Raw genomic sequence first — 18,335 nt, forward strand, 5'->3', positions numbered from 1 at the left:
ATTCCAATAACTTTTAATTAAAATAAGACCGAAAAAAACTTTAACGATTATTAAATAAAACAAGAACGATCAGGAAAAAAAAAAAAAAAAAAAAAATTACATGCACAGGGGAGATATAGGCGTGAGAGAAAAAAAAGGAAACGGATTTGCTTTGTCACCCGCTTCCAGTAGCAGCCATGCCGGAAATTAGGAAGTACATTCACTGACTATAACCGGATTATAAATAGTAAAAAAAAAAAAATAAAAATAAGGAAATGTTGATCAGCAAAGAAAGTGAGAGGAAGGAACACAAAAGAAAACGGAAATAGGATTGTTAACCAAAGGTGTGGCAGTAACACGATATACTTAAGAGTTCATTGACAGTTTTTTTGATTGACTGTGAATTTTGTGGCAGTTTCTTAATTTAGAGTTGAAAACAGGTTGTGACTCAGAGCAGGGGGAGACGAACTCATCAACTGACTGGTGTACATGGCCTCAACAAACTAAGGATCGACAAAGTCACATACACACTCAACTGATCAATACAAAATTCAACCGAATTAAAAAAATTTAAAAATACAGAAAAAAAAAAAAAAAAATCATAAATTGATCAAGCTTTCATATATATATATATATAGCCAGTAGAGTTTAGTTTCCTAGAAGTACATCCAATGAAACAACATGTGTCTAATAATTAATATATATATATATATAATTTTTTTGACATTTTTAGTGATTAATAGTAATTCGTAGGCATATCAAGGCTAATTTTGATCTCAGTAGTTTGAATTAAGTTGTCTCCCTTATGAGCACACTCGAGCAATGGTCAGGTCGCCAGATGGGGGACACTAAATTTTTCGACATCTGCACCGGGATTTTACAAGGAGAAACTCTTGCCTCTTTTCTTTTGTCTGTCTTGACTTTGTACTTTTGTTGATATACACAATACGCTCAGAAACAGACGGCATCAATCATCACACATAACTGATGCAGATTACGCAGACAATATTGCTTTGTTCGCAAATAACACTGCTGATGCGCAAACACTTACGCAAGCTAGAAAATTTTGCAAATGACATTGGTCTCCACATTAATGCGGATAAGACAAAGTTTATGACTTTCAATGTGAAAGCAGAGATCAGGGCTTTGGTTGGATCAACACGGAAATAAGTCGCTGAGTTTACGTATCTGGGCAGCAGCATAGTTTCCACAGAGAGAGATATCGGAATTCGCATCTCAAAAGCATGGACCACATTGGATGGGCTACATTCAGTATGGACTTCGAGACTGGCTGACAAACTGAAAAGGCAGTTCTTCAGAGCAGTGGTAGAGTCTGTACTTTGTTTACGGTGCTACAACCTGGACACTCACCAAAAGATTGGAAAGAAAACTAGATGGCACATACACACGTATGCTATGAACAGTAGCAGATATATCTTGGCAAAAGCATCCCACGAAGCAGCAACTTTATGGCAATGTACCTGCCATATCTAATACCATCAGGGAAAGACGCCTACGATTTGCCCGTCACTGTCTGAATTGATGAATGATGTATTGCTATGGACTCCACGACATGCAAGCAAAGGACAACCTAGATCCACGTACATCCAGCAAATAGCACACGACGCCAACTGTGAATCTGAACTTCGGAGGCAACTGATGGAAACAGAAAACTCTGGAGAGGAAGAGTCACATCGGTCCGGGCAAGGAGCCCGTCCTGATGATGATATCTCCCTTTATTAAATATGACAGCCTAGATACATCATCCTTGCTTCCTCATAAGTCTTAGACAAAAAAAAAAAAAAAAAAATAACATGATTTTGGGAATATGACAGTTTTGTTCCATGATATGTACGCACCTGAAAGATTTATCTGTATTTTTTTACATAAGGTTGAACTTGAAGTGTGTGACCCCACTTGGTTACCTCCAGGTTCATTCTGATTGGCCTATGTCTGTGTTACAAAGATCATATATTAGCGTCACTACTTCAAGCTTAGAATTACTCAAGGGAAGACTACTCCATCTTAACACTTTCAAGGGGAGGTAACTAACAGCAATAAAATCATACAAACTCAAAGATAAGGCTCACCTCTCCAGTCAGATCCAATATAACAAACAAAAAAGCTTTTAAAAATACAAATTGATGTTCAAGCACCCATTTTCTTGGCATGTGTTCATAAAGGAATTTGATTGCTTGACATCTGCAAAGAGGAAAGAAAAAAAAAAAAAAAATTAAAACTGAATTTTATACCAAAGCCCAATTAATCATTTGTTTCTATAAAATACATGTTAAAATATTGCTCAGTTTTGTGATCTAGTAAATGAAAAACGCTTCTTTACTATTAAGTTACAATTAAAAATAGTATATTATTTGGTTTAATTTTAACGAATAACAAACAGTTAATATTTTATGCAGGTCAGAAGTCAATATTGAGCAACGACGCTCGTTAAACAATTTTTTTTTTTTAATAATATATCTTAATATTTTAAAATATATTTAAAAACTTATTAAAAAAAATAATTTTAAAAATATCCCCCCCAAAATATTTAACTTCTTTAAACATTATATTTTAAAAATATATTTTAAGAAACAATATTTAAATATTTTTTAACATATTTGATCAGTAAAGAAAAAAACATTTGATCAGCAAAGAAAAAAAAACAGTAAAGAAATAAAATTTAAGGAAATATTTTTAAAAAATATTTTAAATATATCTAAAAACATATTTAAAAAAATAAAATTAAAACCCTTAAATATATATTTTTTTAAATTTAAAAATGTATTTAAATATTCTAAAAAATATTTTTTTAAAATTAACATTCAAAAAAATTAATATATTAAAAAAATTATATTTCAAAAAAATATTCAAAAAACTATTTATAAATAGAGTTAAAAAATATTTTTTTTAAATATTTCCAAGCAAAAAGAAATATTCCAATAATAAAAAATAGCTTGATTTGATTTGTAATGAAAAATAAAATTTGTTATAAAAACGTTTTCTTACATGCTAAAAAAAAAAAAAAAAAAAAAAAAAAAAAAAAAAAAAAAGTGCTTGTATAGTATTAGTCATAACTGAAATTCGCATTTTAAGTTGAATATATTTGCATATGATGCTGAAATAAACAAATTTTTAAAAATGACAGCTTTATATTTTTGGGGATATACCATTGATGAGCGTGAAAATCCATGTAAAGTAGGAGTCTGTATTATTTGGATTCTTCGGACTACTGCTCTCATTTTGAGCGTCATTTTCACAACGTTTCGGTCAACATAACCTCCAGTCTTCTCCAGGTGTATCTTGTTGAACTCAGAATGAACTTGTGTAATGTCAAACTCGTGTAATGATTTGGAAATTTTTGTTAAAATTTAATTGCATTATTTAAAATAAACACTGCAATGAAACAGCTGTAAACAAATTTAATATTTTGAAATATGGTCTGAAAAGAATTTAAATCTTCAAAAATACAAAGTTATATACATTTACATTTTTATTTATTTTTAGAATTGACAGCCTAGAGAGTGGATACGTTTCTCCACTGAGGACTTATGGAATAAATACCATCCACAGTTGAAAAAAAAAAAAAAAAAAAAGCAATCGGGTAAATAAAAAAATATTATTGAATCAAAATTTGACGATAAATTAGAAACGTTAAATGTCAGGAAAATGATAATCATTTTTATTTACTTTTTGTTTTTGTAGTAAGTCCAATATTTCGCTAAAAATAGCCTCATTAGGATAATAAGTCCAGTCCATAATTTTTTTTTTCTTCTTCATTTTGTTATTATGAAGGAGGTAATTCCTTGGAGAAGAAAAAAATTAAATGTACGTGCTGTCCAGTTTTTTTTTTGTTTTTTTTTTACATAGGCATCACATTATCAAGGCCAAGAGGCCACTCAAGGATAAGGGTTAAAGAGTGTACAGTAGAAATTGGACAATATAGTAATCATTAGTAATGAAAATTTGGTAAATTTGATAACCTATATGGAACGGCTCATCAAGAACTTATTTACATTAGACTTGAAGACAACATATTGTAGTCAGCCGGAAAGCAGGAAAACGGAAGACAATTCCACAGGCGTGCAGTTCTAAGAAAGAAGCTTTGTTCATGGAATCTACGTTTAGGTTTAGGCACAGATAAAGAGTGGGGGGGAATTATTGATAGTGTTTTCAGCTAGTAATTTCATTTTTTTTACAGGTATTTTACATGTGCTTCACTCCAGATTCGAGTGAGAAAATGAAGTAAAAGGATAGTCACACGCTTTTAGAAAACATTTGCTTTGAATAAATTTGAAAATTTTAAATGTCAGGAAAATGATGACATTTTTTTTTTTACTTTTTGTCGTAAGTCCAATATTTTGCTAAATTTATTAAAGTGATATCTGCTCACAACAACGGTACATTACTGCATTCTGCCTTCAAAAACACCTTTTATTTAACTATTTATGTGCATAGTTACAATACTCAAATTACCATGGAATCATTTACTAGCTGACCTGTGATTGGATGAAACACAACCAATCACAGGTTGCCTTAGAACCTCCACTGAACCAAACGTGAACAGTTCTTTTATCGTTATTTCCATGGCAGGTGCTTGTCTGAACTCCAATCTCTGGTCCCCCCTCGTCAATCTTTCACAAAAAACACCAGTCTAGCTGAATCCACTGTGAAAAATTTCCCCCACTCTATATCTGTGCCTAAATCAAAACGTAGATTCCATGAACACAGCTTCTTTCTTAGAACTGCATGCCTGTGGAACTCTGTTCCGTCTGCCTGCTTCCCACCACTACAACTTGGATGTCTTCAAGTCCAACGTTAACAAATTCCTAATGAACCACCCTCTTAAATAAACACTTTCACTAAATCTCCACACTAACGTAATGTACTTGCAATAACCCTTATCCCCGAGTGGCTTCCGGGCCTTAATAAGTGTAAAAAAAAAAAAAAAAAAAGTTGCTTCCTCTTTTTCATGTGATCCTCCGAATTTAAATCATCAATCTTAACAACAGCGCATACGTATGTTTATGTTAAAATATTTTCATTGTTTAGTGGGGGGGTGCATAGTTGCAATACACGCAGACAATATGCAAATTTTCTTTGGATAAGAAATTAAAGAATCACGAATATAAAAAAATATCCTTACCCTCCATGTTTAGCATACCAGGCTCTATCATAACACAAGGCGCACAATCTTTCTACCAGATACTCAAAAAATGGCAGTTGACATGCCTGAAAAAAATAAAAATAAAAAATAAAAAAATAAAAAAAATTGCACTCAAATTTTTCTTCCATTTCAAAAGCAAACACTTGCGAAATATGTAATCGATTTTAAAATAAACTATGTCTATATTATTTAATTAATCGGAATGTTTGAGATGAGTATTATTTTTTAATTTATTGCGGACTATTATTCTCATCTTTATTGGTTGTTGTTTCACGACGTTTCAGCCAACTATTCCTCTGGCCTTCGTCAGGTGGTAACCGCGACAGGATAGGAACTCAGAATCTCCTAACTGTCTTCCATAGTTGTTGTCATCTCACCACGTTTTTGGTCAAGCAAGCCTCTGGCCAGCTTTGGGTAGGATTGAAACCGCTATCTTCTGACAATCTTCATCTGGAAGCATAGAGATTCAACGTCTCTATCCACTGTGCTACATGGATGAGGATAACAGTCCGCAATGAAAAAGTGAAAATTTATGTCTATCCAATATACGTATATATATATATATCGTAACCTAAAACAGTTTTTCATGGTAAACAGCTGATAATCCTTATATTAGAATTCTTGAAAGTAATCGACCTACAAAAGATTTGGATATCCATTTTTTTTTTTCTTTTGCAGACTTTTTCTCATCTTCATAATTGTTTTTCTTTCACGTTTCGACCAACTCATCCTTTGGCCTTCTTCACGTGGTTAACCATGATGGGATAAGAGATAAGAATGCTGAGTTAGAAAATTAAATTATGCAAATAACAATTACAAAATTTTTTTTTTTTTTACTTACATTCACCCCTTACAAGGCATATATTACCACTTGGACGTAAGGGGCTACTATTTGGGACGATGCCTAGGAAAGATTAACAAGATGTTGGTTTGCATTACATTTAAACTTCTGCATATCAGTACAGTCAGGAAAGCAGGTAGCAGGAAGGGAATTCCAAAATCCAGCTGTTCAAGGGAAGAAACTTTTAGAATAGAAAGCTTTCTATCATTTAGGGACCTCAACAGTGAAGAGGTGAGATTTTGTTGCTAAGCGAGTTTGTCATGGATATGTACATCGTTTGTGCCTAAATACAAGAAGGAATTATTTATTCTACAGAGTTTTAAAACATGTGGCTTTTTTTTTTCGTGGTTTTCAATTTGTGCAGAAATAACATCTAGAAAGCCATTCTTAAGATAGGGAGAGAGGGAACTTCTTAACTATTCTACTGTTCTGTACTTTCAACTAACAATTTTCTGTTATGTTACAAATCTGAATTTGTTTGTCAACTTCTCAAATGTCATGACCTTATTTCTTGCAAATTTTTCAAATTTAACGACTAACTGTACAAGCACCTAATTTCTAAAAGTGAGTCAACGCGCGTAAAACCATTCTTTTTGGTCCCAAAAAGTTTCCAATCTAATAGGCCTCGCTTTGTCAACTAGGCAAGAACCCGTCCCATTGCCGTAATGTATCTGTGCCGTTTTACAAGTATTTTAATGAAATGTGCTCTGATGAACTCATTGCACTTGTGTCCCCTCAATGTACATATCCCCGACAAACCCTGCTTAGCAACAAAATCACACCCCTTCACTGTTGACGTCCCAAAATGCTAAAAAGCTTTCTATTCTTGGACAGCTAGATTTTGGAATTTCCTTCCAGATACCTGCTTCCGCTGATACTGATGGGCAGAAGTTCAACTGTAACATAAACCAACACCTTGTTAATCTTTCTTAAGCATCGTCCCAACTAGTAAACCTTTACATCAAGTGGCAATATGCCTTGTTTGGGGTGAAGGGCAGTTATATATAAGAAAAAAAAAAAAAATTAAATTCTACTATTTCTTTAGTATGTGAATTTTTTTTAATACAAATAACAATTGTGTCGTTAACACAACTGACAAATATCCGTTCTCGTTAGTTCCTCACAGTTGGGAGATTCTATTTATAAACGATGCTGCTAGGAACTGACAAATTCACGTTCTGCTACCAACCAATCAGAAACCAGAATTGCTCCATAAAAATTAAACCTTTTCTGTAGCAATTTCGCATATGTTTTTTTCATGTCACCATGGGAAGAATCTTTAGCTCTGTGGGCTACAAAAATGATAAAGTCAGGAACCTGAATAAAACAACTGTCTACTGAGAACCAGTCACGTCCAGGACTCGTTTAGAACGACGAACCATCGGAAACTGTTCTGAAACTAAACATGACTTACAACTCAAGAACACTTAAAATTATCAAGGTACAAAAAAAAAAAAAAAAGACTTTGGAATTCCTTTCCTGCTACTCAAACTGTACTGATGTGCAGAAATTCAAATTCAACATAAACCAACATCTTGTTAATCTTAAGTATCGTCCCAAATAGTAAGCCTTTACATCCAAGTGACAATATGCCGTGTTTGGGATGACGGTAAGTTAAAAAAAAAAAAAAAAAAAGTAAAATTCTAGCGTTTCTTTTGTATGTGAATTTTTTTATATAAAAATAATTGTTTCATTAACACAGCTGACAAATATCCGTTCTTATTATACTTTGAATTATCAGGGTAAAAAAAAAAGAAAAAAACGATTCGCGTTTCTTACCCGTTCCTGAGAACCTAATATGATAGTGGCAGTGTTTAATATGAGCATTAATGCGACATTTCCTGGCTTGCAAAGTTCTTTCTCTTCGTGACCCATCACAGCAGCAATGGCATCGACTAGAATCTGGGTATCCATGCCTTGGAGCTTGTTCTGTTTCTCTCCGACTGGAAACGGGCCTGAGGAAAAAAAAAAAAAAAAAATTTATCTCTTCATTCAAACTTTGGTTCATTGTTGGTTATAGTCAGCTAACGTACTTCACAATTTCTGGTGTGGCTGCTACCGGAATCGGTTACAAGGAAAATCAGTTTCTTCGCTTTTATTGTTAATCAGTATTTCTATTGTGAATCAAATGAAACAAAACATAAAAAAATAGGGACATTATTGAAAAATTATACAATCAAAATTATATGGATAAAAATAATTAGTTTTTAACTGTACTTTTAATAAAATTTTAAAAATAAGTTTTGATTTAAAAATTTTATAAGAAATATGTTTATGAAATTTCAAAAAGTTTTTTTTTTTTTAAATCTACATAAATAAACATTATGAAAGTAAAAATTATTGAAATCAAAATAAAATTTCAAATTTACTACATAATATTCTCAAAATAGTTTAAAAAGGTTTTAAAAAGTGCTTTCAATAATTCTTAAAAAAAAAAAAAAAATTAAAAAAAAAAATAAATAAAAAGAAAACTAATTTCAATAATTCTTAAAATAAAACTGAAAAAACTTTTCAGTGATTATTAAATAAAAAAAATAAAAAAATGATCAGAAAAACGTTAAAAAAAAATACATGCACGGGGGAGATATTGGCAGGAGAGAAAAAAAATGAAGGACCTGATTTACATTGTAACCACTTCCAGTAGTACTATACTGGAAGTTAGGAAATATGTTAGCTGATTATAACCGATTTGTTTAATATGTGGGGTATCCCCTGTTTTGGTATCTTGGGAGAAAAAGGAAAAATCGCGTAAAAGTTACCGTTTCATTTTTCCGCTTATTATTATATGCTATAATAATAATGACCTGCAACATAGAAATTTTCAGTTAAAATTAACAAAAATTCTTGGAAAAATATTGAAAAATCGATTTCCTCCTCCTTTTGCTCTTTGCCCATTTTTTTTTTTTTTTGCTCACGAGTGTATGTCCCAAAAGAAATTAGTTAAAAAAATGAGTACATTTGCATAAATCATTGATAAAATACTATGACACCCGTGTTAATAATTGTCATTGTTTTGAAATAGTGTGACATTTGTTTATAAAAACTTGTCAAATGAGAACGCAGACCAACGGGTCGTCAGTCGGAATCCAGAAACAAGCTACTGTGTACTCTTATGAGGAAATTTGTTCGTATAAATACGATTTTGTTATAATTGGGAGAATTATGCTTTTGAAGCATTTTTTGCGCAGGAAGTTGTTGAGACGCTTGAAAAAGTGAATCAAAACATGGATTCCATGAACAAAGCTTCTTTCTTATAACTGCACGCTTGTGGAACTCTGTTCCGTCTGCAATTCAATTCATTCGTGCCTGCTTCCCACCTGACTACAACTTGGATGTTTTCAAGTCCAACGTTAACAAATTCCTAATGAACCACCCCCTTAAGTAAACACTTCATCAAATCTCCACACTAACGTAATGTACTTGCAATAACAAATATTGTTGATGAAAAAAATAAAATTTTTTAATTTGAATGTATAAATGTATTGTAAATTTTGTCATAAATCCCGCTATTCAATAAATAACCTGGCTTCTATTTGATTTCCGATTTCAGCTTAACAGAAATCTTGCTAGTGTACGAGTGTGTATGTCATTTTATCTGAAAAGGATGTGACTCTTTCCTTCTTCATCTCTAACAAGGCTAGTCAGATGTATACAGATGCAGTAATGCTACTACAAAAAGCCTATCTCCATAAGAATCTTAGCATCTTAACCAATATTAAAAAAAAATTTAAATGTAAAAAAAAAAAAAAAGTTATACTGACCACATTGTTGGGAAATAGCCACCATTGTATAATGTCGAACCATGCAACCCATGAATGATAAAACAGGATTTCTCAATTCTTTGATTGCAGCGGCAACTGAAAAAAGAAACAGGTTTTGTTTTTGTTTAACAATTTTAAGGAATAGCTTTTAGTCCGATAAGTTAAATTTTCTAGTCATTTAAATGACTTGTTAATTTTAGGATTCCATAAATATAATAAACACAGCAATTGGTCAAAACTACAAGTTAATTGACTTTAGCCAATCAAAACAAGTGAATGATTACAATAATGAAAATGCTTGAATACTAATGAATCAGCAAAAATTGTTTATTACTAAAACTTTTTTCGTGGCATTGGTTTAGAGAAAATTTGCCATAAAAAAAATTAATAAAGCCGAATTAAACATTAACTCTTCTCTTCAACTGGCCTCTGGGCCTTGATAAGCAGTGACTCGTTAATATTAGTTGGTGCAAAAATGTTTTTTGATGTTAAACTTCAAAAGATCATAACTTCTTTCATAATAAATAAGAACCATTAGAATCGACACATTTTTGCCAACGAGAAACAAGTTTATTTATTCCATTTGTGTAGAAATCCGGAGTTCTGGAAGTGATGAAGTCGTTGAAAGCCGATTCGTCATCATCTCTGCTTTTGAACCATTTTTCGCGCAGAAAGTTGTCGAGACGCTTGAAAAAGTGATAATCGGTGGGCAAGAGGTCCGGTGAATATGGTGGATGAGGCAGAGTCTTGTAGTCCAATTTATTCAGCTTCTCCAGAGTCAGTTGATCAACATGCAGCCGAGCGTTGTCATGGATTGTTGGTTGCTTGTTTTACGGCATATCAACCCTTTTCAGGTTATTTAATGCCGAATCCAAAAATTTTGAAGACATTTTTTTTTAATAGAATATATTTGTTGTTTTCACGTCAGTTTCTATTTAACCCATAGTTGGGACCCTAACAGGTACTACCACTTCGGGTCAGAGTGGACCTGGGAGCAATGGTAATTAAAGGGTGGCTCCACACTCCCCAAAGCCCACAAGCTGGGACCTCACCACTGGATATAGTTTAAGGTCATATCCAGGACCCCCATTGAGGGACTTTTACCCTCTGCAGGGGGGCAGTCGGCGTATTCTAATGCCCCACCGACAGGGCCCGTTGTCATGGAAGAGAATTGTTCCCTTCATATTGACTAATCTCGTATGTCGGAGCTTCTGGTGCATTCCATCAATTTATCGGCAGTACTTCTCTTCCGTAATTGCTTGGATTCAAGAAGCTGTGATGGATGAAACCAGCTGCAAACCACCAAACAGTCACCATAATCTTTGGGTGCAATTTCGGCTTAAGGAAGTGTTGTGGAGCCTCTCCGGCATCTAACCATTGTGCTGAACATCACTGGTTCTCGTAGAGGATCCACTTGTCATCATACGTCACAATCCGCTCGAGAAATGGGTCATTTTGTTGCACAGAAGGAGCATAGAAAACACCTCATAATGACAATTTTTTTGATTATCATTCAATTCATGCAGCACCTATTTATCCAACTTTCTTGACTTCACTATTTGCTTTAAATGGCGTAAGTGGTCAACTTAAATGGCAAATGTTTAGTAAGCAACTTCTGGTCTGGCTTTCAAATGTTTGTTATCAACCGCAGTCGGCCAGCCACGACTGTCTATATCTTAGAGACTCGTCACCATTGGGAAATTTCTTGAACTACCATTGTGCCACATGTTCGTTAGTGGTTTCTGGGCCAAATGGATCATTGATATCACAAGCTTTCTCAGCAGCTTTTTGGCCAAGTTTGAACTGAAACAAGAAAATCGTGGATTTGAATTTTGTCAAAAAGCCTGCAAAAAAAATGAATGAAAAGATTCAGAACGGTAATGATATCGTTTTTGCACCAACATAATAGAAATACCAAAGGGAGATAATCTTAAATTAACGCCATTTTTTCAGAATTGCCTTCCCTTACTCTTCCTGTTTGTTTGTTTTTTTCTCACATGTAAACAACTTCGATTTTTTTTCCTTCTCTTTTCCTGTTTACCCTTCCTTTTGCTCCCCTCGTTTTTCTTGCTCCCCTTTTTTTTTTATCTCTTATCAGTCATACCGATATAAAAAAAAAATTTTTTTAACTACATCTTGTTAAAAAACGGATAACAGGCGATTATTAACCATACTGACTGAAACCAGCAATCTTTTAGTTTCGTAAATTTTATGTTTGTAGGACCTTGCAATTGTTTTATAGATTATACATTCAACCCAAATTAAAATATGAAATTAATATAGAAATATAAAATATACAAGAAAGAAAAGTGTGTGTAAACTGCGTCAATCAATCGCTTTATCAATTAATTCAGAAATCATATGGAAAAGTAACAAATGTGAGAAAACGATATCGTTTTTGCACCAATCTGACACACAAAAATTTTAATTTCTATTGTACCTATTTACAATGCTTCCCCACGGGACAGAGTTAGACACCAGGGTCGTTTTTTAACGTGGAGAAAAGGTACAAAAATAAAAAATTGTCTCCGTCGTGAAGGACTGCTCCTCCACCGAAGGAGAACAAGAAATGGAAGTGCAACATCTGAAGAACAGATACTACACTTTGATCTTGATATATAATTTATTTCGTTAAAATGACAATTACAATCAAAATAATTCAATGTAAAATTAAAATAAATTAAAAGTAAAATTCAAGTTTAGAAAACAAATTTAGGCACAAGGCCCTATAAGATCTGGGAGGAGGAGTGTTGCAGGGTCTTTGTTACTTGTTTGCAAAGGATATATATACAATTTCTGTATGTGCGTGTGTGCAAATTTTTTTTTTTTTTTTTTTTATTAAATGTGTGTGCGTGTGAAAAAAAGAAAAAAAGTTCAATTCATTGGACTTGGCCAAGAATTGTAAATCTCTTCAATTAAAAAAAAAAAAAAATCTAGCAGTACGAAATAGATGGACATAGTTTTCGCATTCTTTTTTAAACATTTACAAACAAAAATGAAGCAGTAATTTTTTTTGTCCTCAAATTAAAAAAAAATGTATTTAGTCTCTAGTGATCTGAAGCAAATAAGCAGGTTGTTAAAAAAAAAAAAAAAATACAAACTTTAAAAAAAAAGAAAAAAAAAAAAGAAAAAGGCACAATGGCGAGAGGTATGTTCTTTGCACGTGCGCTACACAAACTGATGTTACTGAACTGTTACACAAGATAGATGCATCGACCAAAGACTTTTGTTGATACACACGTGTAAGGATATATCAACACACACACCATGGTATAAAAATATGTAAAATAGTAGTGTGTGTCCACTTAAATAAATAAAACACAAACATTAAAGGATTATGAACATGACAAAGAAAAAATAATCCAATCCTCACCAAACATGCCAGTCAATGCTTGTTCGTGAACTTTCCGTGAGTTGGCATCTGGATTCTTATATAAACTGCCACACGAAGTCGGAATATCTTTTTCTCTATAACTAGAAAAAAAAAAAAAAAAAAAAAAGTACAATGTTAAAATTTTAAATATATATATATATATATGAGCAAACAGTTAATAAAATATGTTAAAAAACACTTTGAAATGAGTTAAAAACATTTAATCTGAAAAGGAAACACTAGATAAATGAATAGTCCTTAATCCGCAGAGTTTCAAAGAAATACTTTCCTTCTCATCAGAGGGTAGGAATTAGCAAAATGCGGGATCGGATTTTGCATGCAGAAGTATTTGATGAAACAACAAGTAAGTCAAAGATCTTACTTGAAAACAAAATAAGTTAAGCAGAGGGAATATGGTAAAGAAAAAGATGATTACACATGAATGGATAGTCTGGTGGAAGATAAAAAATCCAGTGACGGTAAAATCCAAATGTAAAACTTCAAGAAAGTTAAAAGAATTTCCATTTGTACAAATAAAATCCAAAGACATCCCATAATTGGAAGAAGATGGTCCATAATAATCCAAAGGCAGAAATTCATGGAATAATTCAAACATGTGTACAAGGAAAAAAAATAATATTAATAAAAGAAAAAGATGTGCTTTTCACTCTACTTCCGAGACATAACTATAAATAAAAAAGATCTAGCTATATATATATATATATATATATATATATATATGAGAAGGATGTAGTTTGCTTGAAGCATTGTATGTAGGTTAAAAAGCTGTGTTTAACAATGTAGAAGGCGGGACAATCGTTGGATACAGAATAAATAAACTAAGAATTGATAAATTCACTAATTTTCAATTAAAATATTTACCAGTGTGAATTACTGTATTCAGTCGTTGTTGATATTATAAGGTTCCCTGGCTGTATCCAGTTGTATTGATGGTGTCACAAGTTCCCAAATTTTCAGAGATGTATTAAAATTGAAACAGCAGTCCAGAGAGTGGGATCTATTTTTTTCCTTTTTCCTTGACGAAGGTGTAGATTTCCAAAAATTGAATTCCAGATGGGGATGCATCAGTATGAATTTTAAAATTATTATCAGAGTTCAAGTTGTAGTGGGAGGCTTTCCATCTTATGTTAATTAAGAACCGATGATGATGCACCCCATCCAGAATCCGTTAAAAATTCGCTTCCATTTAAACTAATGCTCACCGTAAACATAACCCTCTCCTCAAAGAATTCAAAAATTCCATGATGGATTTAATAAAAAGAATCAAAGTCAAAAAATACAATCATCACTCCAACCCTAGAATTAGAAAAATTTATAATTTTGCATATAAAGTAAAGAACAAAAATATTTTTATCCCTGCTGATAAGACCATGAATTATTTGCAACATGACAATTATTATGTAGGTACCATTTCTTTCTGTAACATTACCAATGTTTACACACGGGCACCATACTTTGTATGCAGTCTACGTCGCAAAGAACAGAAGACAAGTAATCTCTATATAAATAAAATGAACTCATTTTTTCCCCCCCGTCTGATTTTGACATTAATAGGATTAAAAATCAAGATATTTCATGCAAATATAATATGCACAAACAGCAGAACAATATCTGAGGTGTGTTATAGGCTTATTATTTCTCAAATTCCTCGATAATCTTAGATTTCTATACTTTTTCTGCTGAGAAGTCACGGCCAAAATCGGTTAAGATCAATGGAAGTGGTAAAATATTTTCTCTCTAATAAATTCCTCCTCCCCCTGCCACCACTTAACACCGTTTGGGGATCGTTCACAAGGAACAGTTGAGAAGAGAACACCGGTTTGGCTTCGTAGTTCTTTCATGTGAAGTTATTTAAAATCACTAAACTAAGCTGCAGTGCTCTGTGGCGTAGTGGTTAGCGTGCTGGACAATTCACATTATATTTTCACGTTCGCGCCGACCTACCGTAGTCGTTTTTTTTTTTTTTTCCTAAACAACTGGAATGGACTTTTCTTGGTGGCCGAACTGTTAACGTTGCAGATGTTATTTTTTTGTTTTTTTTTCACACTTTATTTTCCTACTTTTACTCATGACTCCGGGTTTGATCCTTCCTACTTACCTACCATAACATTTTTTAAAACTCCCCCCCCCCCGTCCCGGAAACAAACACTCGGGCAACGCCGGGTACCCCCGCTAGTAACTAATAAACCAATTCATCTTTTTGTAACGATGACATTTATTTCCAGGTACTTCTCCCCATCTCCACCGAAAAAAAAAAAAAGTGATTGTGCTCCTCCTCTCTGACCTCTCTTACGTACACCACGTCTCTAACATGATAATCTTCTCTGACACCTCTGCTCTTGAACATTTTTTTTTTTTATAGTCTTTATCTTTATCTTTATGTCAGCATCATTTTGCATTTCATATACATTTGCATGTCTGCGTTCTGTGACAAGTCATGGCTGATGTAAAATGAACCCCCCCCCCCATGGTTCTGTTACATTTCAACTTAAAATCTAATATTCCGATTTTTGTTCGTTCAATATAGAAACACCAAAAACAATATTTAGAAAAGCCATTCTTAATATGGGAAGAGGAGATGTTTGGGAACTATTCTGTATTTTCATCTAACTTAAAAAAAAAAAATGAATCATACAGAATACAAACCGTGCTGAAATAACGTTATTTAGAAAGCCATTCTTAATATGGGGAAGGGGAGAGTATTTGGTTAACTATTCTGTACTTTCATCTAAGAATTAATTAAGCAAAAAAATGACTTATACAGAATACGGACAGTGCTGAAATAATTTTGTTCGGGAATTGATCTATCTCCTAAAAATAATTTTATTTTATGGTAGCGTTGGTGGGAAGAGAAATTAGTTCATATATGTTGTACGATACCTCTGTCGAGAGTATGTTAAACCGTTTCATACATGTATTTACATTACCCGTCCTATGGAAGGTAAAATTATTTCATATACGTGCTGTAAATTACCTGACCTGGTTGGTTGGTTGTTTTACGGCATATCAACCTTTTCAGGTTATTTAATGCCGAATCTAGTTATTTTGAGGAACGATTTTTAATGGAGTATATTTTTTTTTTTAAGTAAGATTCTATTTAACCTATAGTTGGGACCCTAACAGGTACTACCACTCTGGGTTAGAGTGGACCTGGGAGCAATGGCAATTAAAGGGTGGCTCCACACTCCCCAAGGCCCGCATGGTGGGGCCTCACCATAAATATAGTTTTAGGTCATATCCAGGACCGTACCTGACCTGGGGAAGGTACAATTATTTGATACATATGGTGTCTAATACCCGTCCTAGGGTAGGTAATATATTCTTTTGCTCAAGATGGCAAATGATACATAAACATAAAAAATTCCTATATCCTAAAATCATAGGTATGTTAAAAATCAAATTAATTTTTCTTATTGTTTTCTATAATCCCGAACAACGCCAACAGCGAGGTGATGGGGGATCATTGTTTTTATCAAGACACCATCTAGAGATAAGCGATCTTCACCTACTCTTTACGGATTTAAAAAAATAATAAATAAAATTTTTTCAAAGTCAGCAACACCTAACAAACGCGACTAACAGCATTTTTATATAATTTTTACTTTTTAACTCATTGTTGAGACTTCAAAGACACGAGATACCAAGCGGCCATTTTCTTGTGCTCGTGTAACATTTGACATTACTTGTTTTTCAAACCGTATAAATATTTTACATTAAATAAAAACACTAAAAACTTTTCCAGCTAGGTAGAACAGTAACTTATCCTGCCTTTAAGGTTTGTTTTTTTTTTTTTTTTTTCTTACGTTCCCCCCTAACAAGACATATCGCCACTTGGACATAAGGGGCTTCTATTTAGGACCATGCCTAGGAAAGATTAACAAGATGTTAGTTTACATTACATTTAAACTTCTGAATATCAGTACAGCCAGGGAAACAGGTAGCAAGAAAGGAATTCCCAAGTCTAGCTGTTTGAAGGAAGAAACTATTAGAGTAGAAAGCTTTCTGGCATTTAGGGGCATCAACATTGAAGGGGGGTGATTTTGTTGCTTCTAAGCGGGTTTGTCAGAGATATGTACATCATGGGGGCACAAGTGCAATGAGTTCATCAGAGCACATTCTATTAAAATATTTGTAAAACAGGCACAAAGATGGTAACATTACAGCGATGGGGCAGGGGTTGGAGCTTCGTTGACAAAGTGGGATGTATTAGAGTGAAGACTTTTCTGGACCCTATCCAAGAGGGAGAGACTAGTGGTGGATGCACCAGCCCAGATGTGGCAACAATACTCCATGCATGGGCGAATGGTGGCCTTGTAGGGGTACAGGATACTCTCAGGTCTGAGTAGTTTTCTAGCTTGATAGAGGAAACCTGCTTTCCTTGCAGCAGCCTTCGCAATGTCCTTAGTGCATTTGTTTTAGTTCATACTTTCCTATGAATGCTAAGCCAAGGAGTTTGAGCGAAGAATTCTCAAGTAGGGTGTTATTTGTCATGGATATTGTCGTGGTTGGAGAGGTGTCTTGTAATTGTTAAACTTTGCACGCTACAAATTACAAAGCATTTTCAATTGCAAAAAATAAAAAATGAAAGCATGCAACGTACGAACCTGCTGTGAGAGAATAAGTGCAATAGGGATTGTCGATTATCATCAAGGTTCATGGCGGAAACAAGGAAACATCTAATCAATTCCCAAGACTGGCGTAACAGATACGTATTTGTAGAACTACATTTCAAGTTTGAGAGAGCTGTATCAATAGCCTGTAAAAAAAAATATATCAATACAAAAAAAATAAATAAAAAATATAATTAGGAATACACATGAAAAATTTGAAATGGCTTAAAATACTTCAATATAAGTATAAGAGCTTGATGAGCTAAGAAAATCTTTAAATTTTTAGAATCCAATTAAAATTAAGGAAGTTATAACTATTTTTGTACGTCAAATGCAAATTTTAGTAAAAATGGCCAAATTTAGCAAATTTTAGTAAAAATGGCCAAATTTAACAAATTGTAGTAAAAATGGCCAAATTTAGCATAATGTTCCCTTTTTATCCTCTCTAACACTATATCTCTGCTATTTCATGGCATGCCTGTTTTATCCTAAAATTAAGACCATGTCATTTGTGTGTTTCCCCCACCCCATCTTTATCCCTCTCACACCTATTATATATATAAATCCGTAATCCTGTCTGTTTGTT

General features: G+C 33.2%; 1 protein-coding gene across 1 annotated transcript in view; it reads right to left on the reverse strand.

The window, feature by feature from the left end:
- Window positions 1–18,335, reverse strand: part of LOC145263613 (transformation/transcription domain-associated protein-like) — a 334,985-nt gene that overhangs the window by 214,045 nt on the left and 102,605 nt on the right. The window contains exons 26-31 of the mRNA XM_080120456.1: window positions 17,744–17,895; window positions 13,119–13,219; window positions 9,746–9,841; window positions 7,764–7,939; window positions 5,123–5,208; window positions 2,070–2,181 (exon numbers count right to left, since the gene is read on the reverse strand). Coding sequence (XP_079976582.1) covers window positions 2,070–2,181; window positions 5,123–5,208; window positions 7,764–7,939; window positions 9,746–9,841; window positions 13,119–13,219; window positions 17,744–17,895 — 723 coding nt within the window. The remainder of the gene's footprint in view (window positions 1–2,069; window positions 2,182–5,122; window positions 5,209–7,763; window positions 7,940–9,745; window positions 9,842–13,118; window positions 13,220–17,743; window positions 17,896–18,335) is intronic.

This window comes from Euprymna scolopes, chromosome 39, assembly GCF_053919585.1.
Source record: "Euprymna scolopes isolate OS-2025 chromosome 39, ASM5391958v1, whole genome shotgun sequence".
Taxonomy (NCBI): Eukaryota; Metazoa; Mollusca; class Cephalopoda; order Sepiida; family Sepiolidae; genus Euprymna; species Euprymna scolopes.